Source organism: Sinohyriopsis cumingii, unplaced genomic scaffold (genome assembly GCF_028554795.1).
Source record: "Sinohyriopsis cumingii isolate HCF-2022 unplaced genomic scaffold, ASM2855479v2 utg000913l, whole genome shotgun sequence".
NCBI lineage: Eukaryota > Metazoa > Mollusca > Bivalvia > Unionida > Unionidae > Sinohyriopsis > Sinohyriopsis cumingii.
In genome coordinates this window covers 3,316,629-3,331,566 of record NW_028315943.1, presented here as the reverse complement: position 1 = coordinate 3,331,566, position 14,938 = coordinate 3,316,629, and the positions used below count along the sequence as shown (strand labels likewise).

General features: G+C 33.8%; 2 protein-coding genes across 4 annotated transcripts in view; one reads left to right on the top strand and one right to left on the bottom strand.

The window, feature by feature from the left end:
* LOC149773054 (centrosomal protein of 290 kDa-like) overlaps positions 1-7,356 on the bottom strand; it is a 175,172-nt gene extending 167,816 nt beyond the window's left edge. Inside the window, exons 1-2 of one of the 2 annotated variants that reach the window (XM_089946845.1) lie at positions 7,263-7,356; positions 102-238 (exon numbers count right to left, since the gene is read on the bottom strand). In XM_089946845.1, the coding sequence (XP_089802971.1) occupies positions 102-194 (93 nt within the window). In that variant the 5' untranslated portion in view covers positions 195-238; positions 7,263-7,356. Of the gene's footprint in view, positions 1-101; positions 239-7,238 lie in introns of both variants that reach the window. The other variant, XM_089946846.1, reaches the window with a different exon arrangement.
* A 151-nt stretch (positions 7,357-7,507) lies between these two features.
* The window catches only part of LOC149773053 (DNA-directed RNA polymerase III subunit RPC2-like), an 85,483-nt gene continuing 78,052 nt past the window's right edge, over positions 7,508-14,938 (top strand). For both annotated transcript variants that reach the window (XM_089946820.1, XM_089946821.1), the window contains exons 1-2: positions 7,508-7,647; positions 12,194-12,283. In XM_089946820.1, the coding sequence (XP_089802946.1) occupies positions 7,579-7,647; positions 12,194-12,283 (159 nt within the window). In that variant the 5' untranslated portion in view covers positions 7,508-7,578. The remainder of the gene's footprint in view (positions 7,648-12,193; positions 12,284-14,938) is intronic.

Below are 14,938 nucleotides of genomic sequence, written 5' to 3'. Positions count from 1 at the left end.
TCTCAAATTTGCTGTTCTAGAAGAGACCCTATCTAATGTAATGGCTTATCTGAGACTGTGCTGTTCATGGCTAGGTGTGCATGATACATAAAGGTACTTACAGACACAAGTTCCTCAAAAAAAGCATCTACTTCCTCATCCTTCAGACTTGCCGGCTTGGCAGCCATCACCTTGTCCCAGTCCAGGGGCGGCATGACTGCTTTCTTATTCTCAAACCAAAAGTTTCAAAAATTCAAGTCTGAAATGTATAGATATTACGAAATTATTTTTAAAAGATGAGAAAGTTATTAAAACAAATATCCAGATATACGCAATTACAAAACTGTTATATATATAGGTCAATATACAAATATAAATATATATGATTAATTCTAGTATATGTAATTATTTCCAAGATCATATTATAGAAAGAAACATTGGAATACATATGTGTGGTTGTGATCTGTGTATTAACTTTAAAATACTTTGACAATTTCATGATGGTTTGTACTGTCATAAATATTTGCATATTAATTTCATCAGAGCACATACAACTGCCATAAAATAATGTCATAACTGTAAGTTGAGATGTTAATGTAAAGAGAACACGATGTCTTAGAGTTGTACATTTTAGTCTAATACAAAGAGTTCATTTGCTTCTACTTATCTGCATGTACAGTACTTATAATCACTTTGTTTTCAAATGCATATGTTAAAAATACTCCACCTGATCACCAATATAATAATACAAAGGAATTTTATCTTTATCTAGATTTATGTAAGTTTCATGATTTTGGCTGGATGGGTTACTAATTATTTTAGTTGGTAACATGTTGCACAGTTGAAATGTTGAAGGCTGAAATGATTTTTGTATACAATGTAGTTCTGCACAAAGGGAGATAAATTGTATTTGACAGTTGAGTAGTGTGTATATCACTGTCAACAACACATAGGTTGAATTACATCTTGTATATACTTAGGAGCAAAACTATGATACATTTTAAACAACTGAATTAATACTAATAATGCTGAAAATTTTGGCTATCCCAATCTAATTTTATTCAAGTTCTTCTGCTTTTTCTTCTAATTCACATTTTTTTTTTTCTTCTGATTTCATGGCAAGCTTTTTTGTTTTTAACATTCTTCAAAACATGCAATTTACACTATGAAAATCTGATATGCATGTTATCACAAAAGCTCATATTGAAAACACTGCTTGTTATTATTTTGAGTTACATCACTTTCAACAGTATATTTTAATAATAATCTTACATCTTTTTTAATCACAGATGATCATGGTAAATAATTTAATGTTGTAATTTATTTTAAAGTTATAATAATGTTTATAAGCTGTGTTTCAAGCAATAAGCATTATAAAGTCAGCTAATAAATCTATTCACAAAATAATAAATAAATATGAAATGAATGGATTGGTAGGACATAACGCCACATTCTGATTCTCTTTGAGAGAAGATATTAATGAAGGATCACATCCATGTTGGCCAAGTCGACAAGCAAGGGGATCTTTAGGATGCAACACATCTACTATGATGTCGTTTTGGTTTTGTAACCTATCTGGATAAACTCCTGTAATCAGATATTATTCTCTGGACTTTTTGTGCTGGAAATGCTGGACTATTTTTTGTAAATACCAATGATTTTGCAGAATGTAATTATTCTAATTTTGAATATAATTTCTTATACCAGATATTATGTTGGAAAATTACTAAAACTGAATTTATCTACAATTTCCAAAGTGGAATTGTGACTTTCTTTACAAATACTAAAACTTAATGTATCTACAATATCCAAACATGGTCCGCTCTGGTGGCCTAGTGGTTAGAGCATCTGCCTCAAATGCAAGAGGTTGCAGGTTCAAACCCTGGCCAAGTCATACCAAAGACTTATAAAAATGGTACTAACAACTGCCTAGCTTGGCACTCAGCTTTAAAAGGCTAGTGTTAGGACTGGTCAGCCTGGTGTCAGGATAATGTGACTGGGTGCGACATCATGCTACATGTCTGTGGCATGATGCGTCAGTGCTTGATGTCATTATAATGTGCCACAATGCAGACATCATACCAATATGACTGGAAAATTATTAAAGCTACGTTAAAAATATCACACACACACACACACACACACACACTTTCCAATCTGGAATTGTGACTAACTTGTGTTCAATTTCCATACTAGAACTGTTACTTTCTTTACAAAAAATAAAAATGAATGTGTGTACAATTTCCAAACTGGAATTGTGACTTTCCATACAAATACAAAATATGCCAGCAGAAGCTCATCTTGATTATAATCCCTTCTGGAATTTTGACTCAGGGTTATTTTTTTCATATCTGATTTGTATTGTTCACTCTAATTGAAATCCCTTTGTAGGATCTAAATTAGATATGCAGAGAACTATGTGCATCTGGTTTACACTTAAATTTTGGTACAAAAGTCTACCATTGAAGCCTGACAGTTATTGTTGGTGTATATATTTTTCTCACAAATTCTTTCAGTATTTAAAATTGTTCTTACTATCTTAGCATCTAGATCACAAAACAAAAATCAACCTGAACCAGCATCATTGTGAACACAAGCAAGACTGGTCATATGGTTACCTCACAGGATTTTTAATGTTGCAGTCTAGAACTGCTTCATTTCAAAACATTGCAGTCCCTATACTAAAACTTGCAGTCCTAATAACAATACATTTTTCCCCTGCAATAATTTAAGACATTATTAGTATATTGTTATGTCACCAATATATACATCATTAGATTGCAAATGCTCATTCATTGTTAAATATTTAGTATTATAATAAAAAATGCAAAATTAAGGCATTTGATAACCGTGATAATTGTGATTGTTTGTGATATTAAAACTATATCAATTCTCAATGCCTTTACTTTGCCTGTCTGAATCAAGGAAGAGATTACACTTTCTTTTCTAAATTAATTTATTTAATTAGGTTAATTCTAATTTTGTAAAATCAATCAATTTTCCAAGACACTAAAAAAATAAAAATGATCATATTCTATTCACATTTTTAATTTCATTTTAAAACCACAAATACTATATTCATTTTTTTTCTTAAACAGACCTTAATTTTTTTCTCCCAAAAGCAGATTTTATTTTTAAATATCTGAATCCATATCTTCTGGACCTTCCTATTTCAACTTTCATTTCAGTATTTCGTTTTAAATGTCCATGACCTTTTGTCTTGATGTAATTATGCTGAACTTTACTGATTCAATTTTCCTTAAGTTGTCGTCACATTATTCCTTCCTCAGTCACCACAGCATTTACATAAAGTTAATAATGTTCCATAGTTTTGTTGTACTTTCAGCCCATGATACATCTACTAATTTCTGTCAGCATATATTGCAAGAATCATGCCAGTGCAAAACAAAAAATCAGCACAATGCTAGGGGCCCCTCTAATTTCAGATCAGACCCATTTTGTATTCTCAGTGAAGTGTCCATCAGGCTTGCTGAAAACAATCTAATTGGCCTGATAAAACTTTGATCACGCTTATGAAATGTGAGAGGGATTTTAAAGTTATTCAAAGGCTAGTAAATTATTAATATTTATCTGCATGTAGGCCCCTTATCCTTTGAAGATCATTTATTTACCATACTTTTAGTGCCAGCTGTAAACTTTGTGCAAAAGTGAAGCATATAACCAATGAATAGGGAACAGATTTCATGGATTAATTACAGTTGGTGCTCGCTTGATTTCACCATATATGTGATTCTACTGGCAGTAGGACAAAAATACCATTGTAAGGCTGTCAACTGCATATACTGTTTTGTAGTTGAAATCTATTGCATTTAAAATTTAAAAGATTAAAGAGAAATTGAAAAAAGAAGAAAAAGGTATATTTATGCGTTCTATGCATGCATTACAGAAACCAGTGTAAACTAGTCTAATGGGGACCAGAACTATTTCAGCAGTTGTTGGTTTTCAGATCAGGTTAAGATTAACATGTGTGCACAACAAGCTGCTAATTGATTAACTTATTGTGGCAATCTGGCAAGTTTAGGCCAAAGCAGGATTTTTTTCAGGTGTTGAAAGTAATAATGCAGTCAGGTGTCCACAACAACTTCTGATGTTTTTCAAAATTAAAACTAAGCCATTCTTTGGCAGAAGATACATGAAAAGGAGAGAGCAACCAAAATTATGATTTTGTTTACTTCTGTTTATATTTAAAGTATAACCATGACAATATTGTGTGATAAATAATAGCAAAATAAAAAAAAATGATCCATTTGGGTACAAGGTTTTGGGAGTCTAGGTTGTGGAACTGTAGCCAGGGCTTGTGATGTTCTTGAAAATAAGCTTAGGGTAGATGACACTGAAAAACAGCTGATTTTAAGATGATTTATGACAACTACCATGGAAGTCTACATTCTTCCAACATAGAACCTCACTGGCAGTGTTTTTCCATATGTGGTATATGATAAAATGCCAGTATTCCACATACTGTGTAAGGACTTTGTCATTTTCACCTGAAATGCAAGTAGGAAAGACATTTTGGGGGCTATTTCTGAAAACATCATAAATACATCGGCTTTCAACAGATTTTCCATGAGACTAATGCCTAATTGTATTAGAAACATCATTTTCCATTGGTTTCTTTGCTTGCACATGAGCAGAAGGGTAAAGATTGGAGTTCTTTTTTGTGTGTTGCTTAATGAACCCATCATTTTCGTATGGAGACCACTCTTTATTCCAAATGCCTACCTAATCCTAGTTTTTGCAAAGGTTCAGCTGTCTATGTGAAGCTTTAGACCAGTCTGCCTTAGATCTGAGGCCAAAAGGTCTAAATTCAGGACACAAAATCACATTCCGACCACGAGCAGATTTTGGGTGAAGAAAAAAACAGGTCCAAAAAATTAAGTTTTTCCCTGTATTTTGTAGTGAAACTAGAACTTCCAGATTATTTGGTAACATTGTAGAGCTATATGTGTCTGCTTTTTTGTAATACCACCCACTCTGGTGTATCTTAAATGACCTTGATGCTGCAGAGCTTGGAAATACGGTACAGCCTCATCATGCCTACGGGCGGGATTGGGGCCGAATGAGTTAATAGCTGTCTTAATCTCCTTCAGAGGTCTCAGAAATGCTTAATCACTTGTATCTGGATGCCAATGTTTTATCTTGGACAACGAAAATCCCTTAGGCAGGAGTCCTCTGTACACATGTAATAGGTGGGCAGCAAAATTCAAAGACTTGCCAGTCCTACTTCAGCCACCTGCTTAGTGGGAAAATGTGTTGATTAATTAGCTGTGCTGATATTTACAATAAAGAATTTAGTGGCAGAAAGACCCATTGATGTACATGTTGCCATTATAAGCGTACGTCAAAAGAACATGATGCAATAGCTGGGCGGCAGGTTCAAAGGCTTTGACTGGTGGCTTTGATGGGACAATGTATTGATATTTACTGTGACTGAATTCAGAGGCAGAATGACCCAGAGATGTACATGTGGTCATTTATAAGAATACATAAAATAAACAAATTTATATTTTATTATCATGTTAATTTCTGAGCATAGTGGAATAAGCAGTGCACATGACCTCGGAATCAGGACATGTTGAGACTTAGACAAAATGCCATTTGCAAATTTAGATAAGTATTTTGGGGTTAAACGGCAAACTGACAAAGACTGTAATGAGATTAAGAAGAGTACTCAAGTTGCTAGAACTGAAAGGTCGGATGGGACAGTAGCTAAGTGTAAGAAAGTGTGTGCTGCCTAGCTTAGTACATGGAATAAGACATTCTTTAGATTGACAAAATTTATTCTCACTCTGATGGACAACAAGAGCTATGTCAGAGTTATAAAGAATGTAGAAATTAAACTCAGTGGCAACCAATAGTTCTTCTAATTTGCATAGTTTTTCTGGGAGGGGACTGCAATTTCTGATGGTGGGACTCCAATTTTTACCAAAATGGGAGTCCTGGACTCCTAATTTTAAAATCCTAGCAAGACCTCTGTCCTTGTCTCCTATGCAGCTTCACATAATCCAATTAAAATCAGCTGAACTGTGAGAGCTCACATATATGTACTAGATGATTGATATTTGCTTTGTAAACACATATTAAATAAAAGAAAATTTTGCCAAGAATACAGAAGACTGTTGAAATTTTCATGTATGTAAAAAAAAAGTAGGGATACTTTTAAGCAGATTTCAGCATCTTTGAGAACCCTGCCTGACTGGTTATGGTCTGTATGGCATTATTATGATATCGAGTGTTGTTCAGCAAACTGATAATTTCTATTTCCATCTTAATTTCATACATATGCCAAGTAAAATCACAATCAAGAAAGTTTCAAATGGACTATATTTAGCTGTCATGATCTCATATTTGCATGGCCAATCTTGCCTGTATTCAAAATGTCATTGGTTCAAAAATGTTGTTTAAGTCTGGAATTTGTCATCTTATTAAGTAGAAACAACTTGGAAGATTGAAAGAATTGTCAATGTTTTGTTTTCATATTTCTAAAAACAAGTGAACATAAAAAAGTCTTGTGCAAATATGTTCAAAGAGATGTAACTCTAAACTTTATGGAATTATTTAGACAATTAACGACAGTGGAGAACATCACATCTGATGCTTGAAGCATAGACTTACCAATGCAAATATGGCGACCATGTTACTTAAAAAAAACCTCCCATTTGAATCACAGTGCTAAAAAGTTGAGTATTTGGGACACAACTGCGATTGGAAAGTTAAAAATTATAAGGTAATGAATGAAATGACTATGTTTGTGGGGGGTTTTTTTTGTTGTTGTATACGATTGATTCATTTTTGTTTGTTTTTAAATCATTATCTCGCGTAAACTCGGGGTTTGCTTTCTTAACTGCACATCTGAACTGCTGGGAAATGATGAAATAATGAGGAATATCATATTTAAAAAATGTAAATATCACATTTTAATTCCGGGAGAAACTTAGTATTTCTCATGGTCCGAATCGGCCCGTAATCTGGGCCAATAGGCCTGGTCCGAATCAGCATGTAACCGAATAGTATAATCTCGCGTACTTTTAAAATTAGACTTATTACTTCCTATTGGCATGTGCTAAGTAATAGAGTCATATGGGTCTCTTTAAACTCATGAAAACGTAAATATTATCAATATGCCTCTATTAAACTGGCAACCTGGACATGTCGATTCTTGACTCTGGTTGTAGTTGTTGCATTGCGATTAATAGATCCAACGAAAGTACGAATATATATTATAATTAATATTTTACCTATGAAATTAATATACTGTTTACCATGCAATCGCAAGAGATGAGCGTCATTTTTGCAAGATATTCACTTTATTTGACTGCATGTTGTTCAAATGGCCGGAATGTCCGCCATTTTTTGTCAACAAATCATTCGGAACACAGCTACAAATAATATTGAATGAAAAGAGCAAAGCTATTCCGCTAGACTGCTCTAAACGCAGTAGTTAATAAATTTAGAGTACATTTTAGTATCACAAAATATATGGAATAAAACAGTTGAACATTATGGATGTTACCAGACAGCATTAACTGCTAACGAAGTGAAGCTATAACGCTAGAACAACAAGTTAACATCATAAAAATGGCAGTTTTGGAGGGCATGTTTAACATGGATAAAGAAAAGTTATCAGCGCCTGTTAAACCAATTGAAGTATTTGCAACTTGCACGAATATTTCTTAGTAGTATAGTATTTATATCATTATGTTATAATCGTGGCAGTATACTGAACTGGGTCAGTAAGAGAGGTTGTCGTTTCTATCATAACATGATAGTACAATTTTTTTCCCTCAAAGCACGTGCAGCTTTCATTGTTGCATTACAGCGCGCGATATTAAATCCTGTTTATACTGAATCACACCTTAAAATAGTACTAATATTAAGTACCCATACTGCATGGACAGGGTACTATTTGCTTCAACGGAGAAGCTTGGTGTTCACAACCGGCACTTTTTTCAGCCTACTATAAAATATATAAAAATTGAACATGTTCCTTACATATACTGAAAGAAATTAAATAATCCTCTTATTTAACACCATAATAACAGCATATCATTGTAGAAATACGTGTAAAATATCGTTTACCTTATCAAGCATTTTCATTTGGATATTCAGGAGACCAGCAAGTTGTTCTCCACCTTCTTTTTTTTTGTTTGACTGGCAGTGGAGACCAACATTATTCTGCACCACTCATACTGAGACGTCCGCGCTATGTAACCTCGGATGATTGGACCGCGCACTATTAATTAATAAATTTATTTAGACTAACCTTTGTATCCAGATGGTAAGTATAATCCCTCTTCTAATGATCCACAGCATTAAATTCTTTAGAACAAACACTTTTTTAGTATAAATCCCTGTCAGAACAGAGCACCTGTGTATTCATCGGCTGTTGACCTCAGATGTGAATTACCCACACATGCGTGTAAAGCAGTATCACCATGCGGTAAGAGTAACGCGTGAAAACCGTCTAGCAAGGCATAGATCACTGGGAATTTACTGATCCTTGGGTGGGAACTGTGTCGTTACGGTAGAAATTTAGGAGATAGAGAAAGAGATACCTGGTGATGTCATAAATGTGAGAATGAATGATAATAATAATAAAGCTAAGGTTACTGTTTCCTTTTTTACCTATCTTGTCTATGTACCTTTTCCAAGAGAGTTCTCTGAACAATTTTACCCTGACATAGTTTGTTGCCTGCTCAGTGGTTAGCTTGTACTCCTTAAGAGTATATTTGGGCAAGATTGGTGATTTCTTCCTGTAAACTCTTCAGATGCTGTATTTTACTGGGTGGAATGACATACCCCAAGTTCTTCCTCAGAGGGCCAGTTGATTCAGGTCTTTTTGTAGCATCTCACAATTCTTCGAGGCATTTATTTCCTGGTAGACTATACAGTCATCTGCAAACAGTCTTGTTTTGGATTTTACACTTGCAGGTAGGTCATTGATGAGCACCAGGAAGAGAATGGGATCCAAAACATTCCCTTGAGTTACTTCACTAACAACCAGTTATGGGTCTGATGTTGCTCCATTTTACTATAACCCTCTGTGATCTGTCAGGAAATCTCTGATCTATTTCTGAGTATTACCTTTGGTGAAATAGTGAGTGAACCACCACCAAAGAAGAGAAAACAAAATCTGAATGACACTGATGAACTCTATGAAAGTGAAATAGATAAACTAAATACAGTATGTCAACAGTTGCCTGTTCTAGACCAGCTTAAGGAAAATGATTATGTTGTCATTGCATACCATGATCCTTGGTACCCTGGATGTGTTCATGAAATAAAAGTGACAATAATAATAATTTGATAGTTAAATTCATGGCACCCTGTAGGAAAGCATTAGTTTTTTCTTTATGGCCCAGCAGAGAAGATGTTCAGGAAGTTAAGCCTGAATTTGTTATAGCAACAGGAATGCTTCCATACTGTCTAAATTCTGGACGTTGGGAGGCATTCTCAGGACATAAAAACTATGATGAACTGTTTACAGTATGCACAAAACATACGTTATTTTTTGGATTAAATTTTGAGCAAGATTTCTACTTATTTCCCCTCATATTTGTGATAGTGGTTTTCATGTCATCATCAGATTTATGATTTTTCTATGCACTGTGCAGGAACAAAAACATCTTTCAAAACTAAATTCACATTGATTTGAATTCTCGGAAATATTTATCTTAAAATAATATCTGCTATTCTGTATAGTTCTGCATTGTTTGTTAAATTGGTCAAGTTCTGGCACTCACCAATATATGTATATTTTGGATTAAAATTGCATGTTCTCAAATGTACCCATTTGTGACAATGGAATTTACCTGATACCCTGCATTATTTTCTACTTGTATGTGAATGTTTTAGCATGCATTTGCCTAATACCCTGCTGTAATTTATATTTTTAATATTGAATTTAGTTATTTTGACTTTAGCCTGATACCCTGCTTTTTTAAATATGTATGGAATTTAGTGCATTTGGCCAGAGTGCTATGCAAGATAAGATGTGATCTGGCTCTTTTGATTATCTGCACCCTTATTTACATGATGAGTGGAAAAAGTCATTGTTGTTTCTGCCTTTCATTCATTGTACCTTATTATAGTCTTGGTAGTTACTCTTTTAACATGATAAACAGATCAATTAGACATGAAAAGGGTGTCCTCCATGTTTCATAGATACATCTGAAACAAGACTTAATGTTAAGATATAATAGTGACAGGCAGAAAGTTTAACTGATCCATTGGATTTGTAAGGGTTGTTGTTTTATTGATCTATTGACAGATTTACTAGTTTTGAATTAATGGATTAACATTAATTTTAAGTCCTGTTGGCATGGGCAAGAAGCATCAGTTAAGTTTGGTGGTGGTGTTAAAGGATGCTGAATGCTGATGTAAACTTTTCCAGGTCAGTGTATAGCACTGGTTTTAAGAGAGCATTCCACTGTACAGTTGTTGCATGAAATATAGAATATAATTGTCCTTTCAAGTGTAGATTGGTCTAAATGTAATAGAAAAACAATCAAGCCAAGAAATTTTAATTTGTAGTGAGTACATATTAACTGAGATTTGAACTGCAAGCTCATATGAGCTTTTAAACCAACTATAAAACATTCAAGAACATAAAAACAAAACTTTCAGCAACATAAATCACTTATTGGTGATGTACTGTTTTGTTAAATAAGATTCATCAAAAAATAATGAATTGCTTTTTCAGTATTAATAGTAGGTACATTAAAGTAGTGTACAAATGTGTTCATGTGATACAATTTAAACCAGGAACTTTGTGTAATACTAATAATCCATACTGATCGTTTAAAGTGATTCTGAAGTAGAAAAATAGGTATAATGAAAACATAAAGGAAAATGCTACAATATTGAAAATTCCCTCCAAATCCATTAAGTACTTTTCAAGTGTGTTAAATTTTAAGAAATTTTCAGAATTGTTTCATTCAACTTCATTATTATTGTCAGTTCTGACGATGTCATAGTGATGAACTTAATTTGGGGTCAAAGGACAAGGTCAGTGAGTGGCAGAAAAAATTTATTGATGTACATAAACTTGATTCTGCAACTTTGTGGATAGCACATAGTTGGTGTAAGAAAGAATCCTATCAATTTTGAAGGTCAAAAAGTCAGGTTAAGATCACTGTAACTGATGAAGAAAAATGGCTTCTATACAATAACATCATCTACAGTTACCAAACTTTTTTGGATGCCTTGGCACTTGCAGTAAGAAGCTCTGTTGGTTTAAGCATCAAATGGTCAATTACCAAGATTACTGTGCCACTAGCTTCTCGTGGGTAGGTGGTTCTTTCCAGGATTTTCCTGGGTTCTTCCCCCACCATTAATACTGGCCACCATGTATAGCCTATTGTGTGCTGAAAAATGGCGTTAAATCCAACAACAACAACAACCAAGATTACACTCTGAAAAAAAAAATGGCTTGATCACAATACAGTTAGTTCTGCATTACTTACCTGGACCATGGACAGTGGGTGGCTGATTGGTCTTAGGCACTCGCCTTTATAAATCACTGACACCTCACATCTGTCCACATGGGTTCAAGTTTTGCACTTAGCAGATTTGGGTATGTGAGAAATCTTGCGATTAGCTTCCCAGCGATCAGTCATTCATACTGGGATTTTCCTGGCTTCTTCCTCCACCAAATATAATGTCAGCCTTGTATTGCCTTTCATGTGCTGAAAAATATTGTTAAACCTATAAAAACCCAAACTATACATGGACCAGACTGTGTATAGTTTGCACTGGTGATAAGGAAGAAGCTACTGATATTTATTTGTAAGGTTTTTTTCACTGAATTGTGATTTTTTTTAATAGTTTTGTTTCAAGAGTGCCATTGTTAAGATGTTGTGTGTGTTTAGTATCACAACAACACATTCTAATTTATTTTTGGACCTTGGTTAGACATGTATAGTATCTATAATAGCATTTTGTAATCTGCATTATAGCAAATTTCATATGTTTACAAGTTTCCAAAGAGAAATATGATGCCAATACCATTACTAATTTTCTGGTGATGAAATAGAAAGTTATCAGATTCAAGATTTTAAAATTTATGTTGAGTAACTTTAACATTTGTTTGCATAACTTTGATTTGTTCATACATTTTCATTAAGAATAAAGTCATCGGAAATACAATCTTTACTGGACATTGTTTACATTTGCTCATGTTTTTTTCTTTCAGGAAAAGTGGAAATTGCTGCCAGCATTCCTGAAAGTCAAAGGTCTTGTGAAGCAGCACATTGACTCCTTTAATTTCTTTATAAATGTGGAGGTATGACTGCATTTTTTATGGTTTTTTTTTTGTCTGATGCTTCTAAAGCAGTGAGATACTTATGTCATTTTTAAAATGAGTTATCTTCAGTGAATTGTAACAATCTTTATTTTTTCGAATTTAACTAGATCTGCATGCAGTTACATATACATATATTCCATCACTTGCAGCATTTTAATTCCCCTAATTACTCATTTAACCTACAACTTATGTAGCCTTCAAAATGTTGGTAAACTTTTTCACATCATCTATTTTAAGTAATGACAATCTTCAACCTCAAATTTACGAAGTCTCCAACCCCCAAATTTTCAAAGTTTCAATAATTATTATATAATTAGGGGAGAAATGTGATGACAAGCTTGACTGTTCAGAGTTCCTTTTTTTAAAAAAGAAAACTATATATATATGACTTAGAAAAAAGAGTTGATACATTATTTCACATCTATGCTAACCATCTTTTTAACTTTTTTAAGTTTCATTGAAATAAAATCCAAGCAATGCAGGATGAGAAGAAACAATAAACTGAATTCTCAAAACACCCCTTATGTTGACAGTTTATCAAGAATTTCCTTAAAAATGGGTCAAAGGAAAAAAGTCGAGCCTTAGTGCAAATCTTTGCCAGCCATTATATATAGACAGAAAAGATTCACTAAAAGCCTTCAAGCAGTGTGGGACAAGAAGCCATGATGATCTGAATTCCCTGTATATCCCATTTCAACATTTTGTAGCTCTATTTGTCATATAGCTATAGAACTTATGATCTAGCTTTACCTTATGTTGGCACCATATAGCCACTGTTGTGCTGAAGTGCTGTAAATGCTACTATACACACACGTGCACATACACATCATGGCAGTCAGTTTTAGAATCTTGTTATTACTACAGTACTCAAAGAAAAATGTTTTTAGACACAGGCCCAGGGCTGGTGAATTTAAAAAACAATCACAAGACCTGAGTGAAATTCCACATGTCTGGACTCCAATTTCCATATGCCCAAAATTTCCCATTTTTCTAATATTATTTGTCAGACAACATTAGAATTGTTACAGTTCAAATATAAATTCAGTATGGTTCAATAGGGTGTTTGAAGGTAATGAAAGTCTCATTAGTGTTGATCAGTACACTCACTAGAGACTGGATGGTCCTGATGTTCAGACATCTCTTCTTGATTCTTTGAGCCAATCTGGTCAGAACCAAGTTGGCGTATATTATATTGTTTGCAGTATGTGCAAATATTTAATTGCCTGCCCCCCCCCCCCTATTTTTGCTGGAGTGATTCACAAAGTAAAACTCCAGCTAGGAGTTCGGAAATTTATTTTCATTGGGCTTTGCTTACAGATGATTATTTCCTAGATTGGCTTAAGCAAGGAATCACATGAAAACACTATTCTGACAACTGAAATATCATGATTTGCATTTTTTTTTATATGCAGTAAAAATCTGACGTCAAAGAAACATTGCTACTGTTCACAAACTTGTAAAAAATCTATAATGCAATGGTTTAAACATTCTTTTGTAAATATGCAAATATCTAATAACTTTTCTTATGCTACACAACATATAGCATCTCTTTGATTTATCTACATGGTTTGTTCCACTTCCTGATTATACCTAAGCAAATTAACACAGTGGGCTCACCGACAATAGTCTTGAAGCAGATATCACTAGCTATTGTCAGCCAGTTAAGTAATGTGTGAAATGGAGGTTTATACCAGACCTCTTTGTTTTTTAGTTGACTCTGTTTAAACTGCGCAAAGGATACTTTTATATCAGCACCATTCATGACTGTTTACTGTTTATACATGCTACATGTAATGGACATATTCTGAATGTGTTATTTGTTTAATTTTATTTTTTTATTTTTGAAGATTACTGAAATTGTGTTTTCTTGAAACACGACTTTGTCTTGGGTTTGGGAGTACAAAATCAAGTTTTAGCATGACATGCTGTGTTATAGTTAGATTAAAATCAGGTCTCCACGTATACAGTGATGATCTGATTTTAATCAGATTGTGCCATATTATGGCAGGTATGTCAACATCTTTAAAGTACATTTCTGCATTTCATGAGTACAATTCAAGTTTTCTCAGGCAAATTAGATGTTTTCTCAACAAGCCCAATGGTCACCTCCCTTAGAATACAGGACATGCCTGATCTGAAATTAGAGGGGACCTGGGCATCGTGCTTTTGGATTTTTTGAGCACTATACCATTATTCCTAGTCATCCTCATATGGAGTTTTCACTGAAATCTTCTTTTGATATCTACTTGGCTATTCATTTAAATGGTGGTGATTGTACATCTCAGTGGCCATTTTGAAAATCTTTTTGTCTCTGTGTCCCCCTAAATGAATATTCATATTAACATGGGGTTTTCAGAAAGGTAATGTCTAGTTGGTGAAAAATTAAAATGGTGCTAATCTGGCATACCATCTGATTCTCATCTACCAATCTTGAAAGTTTTGTTACTCATTTTGTATGGATTGTATTATTGACATAACGTTTTTACTAAAAGAATTCATATTATCTCTAGCTTGACTTAAATGAAAATGGTCCACCTTCAAGGCCATCATCTTGGATATCTCAAAATCTCTTTTTCTCCTAATGGTTGGTCATGTTGAAATGGCCTCCAACATGCTGCCATTTCTTGTTTTTGC